The sequence below is a fragment of the Saprolegnia diclina genome (assembly GCF_000281045.1).
Source record: "Saprolegnia diclina VS20 unplaced genomic scaffold supercont1.55, whole genome shotgun sequence".
NCBI classification, from domain to species: Eukaryota; Oomycota; class Saprolegniomycetes; order Saprolegniales; family Saprolegniaceae; genus Saprolegnia; species Saprolegnia diclina.
Genome location: NW_008246122.1, coordinates 110,097 through 112,175, shown reverse-complemented (window position 1 = coordinate 112,175; position 2,079 = coordinate 110,097). Strand labels below are relative to the sequence as shown.

Below are 2,079 nucleotides of genomic sequence, written 5' to 3'. Positions count from 1 at the left end.
TGAAATTGTAAAATGAACCACACATACTGCAAGGTCAACAACTAGTGCACGCTGGATCTTGGCATTAACTTCGAGGCACCTTCGAGCGCTCCCACCCGCTCATTGCGCATCTGAGAACACGTATCGCATGGATCCTAGGTGCCACGGGTGAACACTGAGGTGGGACGCTTGATTTGTCCCTGTGGCACGGTCCATCGATACATGTGGACATGGCAGTAACGATCTTTCTTGCCGCCAATATCTCTGCCGATTGAATACGCAATATTCTGAGGACTTGGTCCGCACATAATTATGCGAGTCCTGCAACAAGCTAGCATCAGCACAAGGTGGCCTCATCGATAGCCCTATATTCCGTGAACGCAAACCCACAATGGACTCATAGCAGCGCATGTGTGTTCTAGTTCGTAGCTTCATCGATTGGTGCAAGCTTGAATGGATGCAATATCCCTCCGACTCGGTCACCTGAGGCATGGGAACAGGCGAGAACAGAGCCGTCGCCCAGCGCAAGGTTCGACGCGCCATGGAGCTATGGTTTATGGAATGAAAAAGAACGTCGTCGACGGTGTCGTGATTTTGATAGCATCACACCAGTGCAGTATCAAAGTATTATCAGCTCCGATCACGTTTGCGATCTGAGAATATTCATGCTAACCGGGCGTTACGTATGGGTACATTAAATGTCTATGAGTCGTCTAAACGTGCAACACTTAGTACGTTGCGCAAACGACAAAACGTTTTCTGTGCTCGTCACCCTGCAAGACGCCAATGGATATAATAGCTGGTACACTCCGGAAACGTCCATGAACCCATGGAACGTACCGGTAACTTGCTGGTTACGCCATCCTTGCACAGCAAGGGCGCTGGATGCCACAAATGCCCTTGATTAACGGCACCCGTGTGGAGCTATGCATGCTATGACCATATATCGAATTCAACCCAGATATAATAAGAATCAATTCTGTCGCGATTGTGCCGTTGGTTCTCAAAGCTAAGCTGAGCTGGCAAACGGCAACCTCGACGAATGCCCTGAGTAATCTCCATCTCCTTCCCGTTATCGTGCAATGGGCACGACCGTACCAAGGTAATGTGTTTAGATGTGTGCTTCAACTTCTTCTACTTGTACCTGGCCTCGCGGTAGGTTGCGAGCAAGGTTGCGTGGTCGTGCATGACACCGGCTCGCCGCTTGGAATGACTAACATCTGTTTCCAGGTCTGATAATGCCTGGCATCTGTTATGTACTTCGAACTTCGATGGCCGTGTCAGCTCAACCGCTCGCTCGCGTTCTTCTTCATTTTACAAGTTGCCTTGTACTCACCACATGAAGGCTGCTCTCATTCTCGCTGCGATCGCCACGGCAACGCACGCCAAGGTCGCTAGCTCTGTCTTGCGGGCCTTGGAGGTCGACGGCGCCACCGACGTTTTCGTTCGCTTTGCCGACAGTCCCCTCGAGAGCGGTGAGATCGCCGAGGGCGCGACGCGTCAAGAGGTCTTTGAGATCCTCAGCGAGCGCACGGAAGAAGCCTCTAAGTCGATCGACGATGTCACCAAGGGTCTTGAAACCAAGACGCTTTGGATCGTGCCCGGTACGTTTATCAAAGCGGCCGACCAAGCCACCGTCGACAAGCTCGCGCAGCACCGCGGCATCAAGACGATCGAGCACCTGCCAGAGATTTCGCTCGACCCCGTGCTTACCCAAACGACTGCCGACGCCACCGCCGCGGCCAACGCGACCATTCAGTGGGGCGTCCAGACCGTCGGCGCGCCGGACGTGTGGAAGCACTTTGACGGCAAGGGCGTGGTCATTGGCTCCATCGACACGGGCGCCCGCTACACGCACGAGCTCATCAAGGACTCGTGGCGCGCCGACCGCGGTTGGTACGACCCGTACGACCACTCGGCGTTTCCCGAGGACTTTGACGGCCACGGGACACACACCATTGGCACGATGACGGGCAAAAACGGGTTTGGCGTCGCCCCCGGGGCCCAGTGGATCTCGTGCCGCGGCCTCTACAAGGGCACAGGCACGTCGCAGGCGCTGCTTGAGTGCCTTCAGTTTATGATCTGCCCGACGCGCACGGA

General features: G+C 54.8%; 1 protein-coding gene across 1 annotated transcript in view; it reads left to right on the top strand.

Moving 5' to 3' along the window:
* Nucleotides 1–1,318: 1,318 nt before the first annotated feature.
* SDRG_13040 (hypothetical protein) overlaps nucleotides 1,319–2,079 on the top strand; it is a gene marked incomplete at its 5' end in the record, with an annotated part of 2,235 nt that continues 1,474 nt past the window's right edge. The window contains one exon of the mRNA XM_008619123.1: nucleotides 1,319–2,043. Coding sequence (XP_008617345.1) covers nucleotides 1,319–2,043 — 725 coding nt within the window. The remainder of the gene's footprint in view (nucleotides 2,044–2,079) is intronic.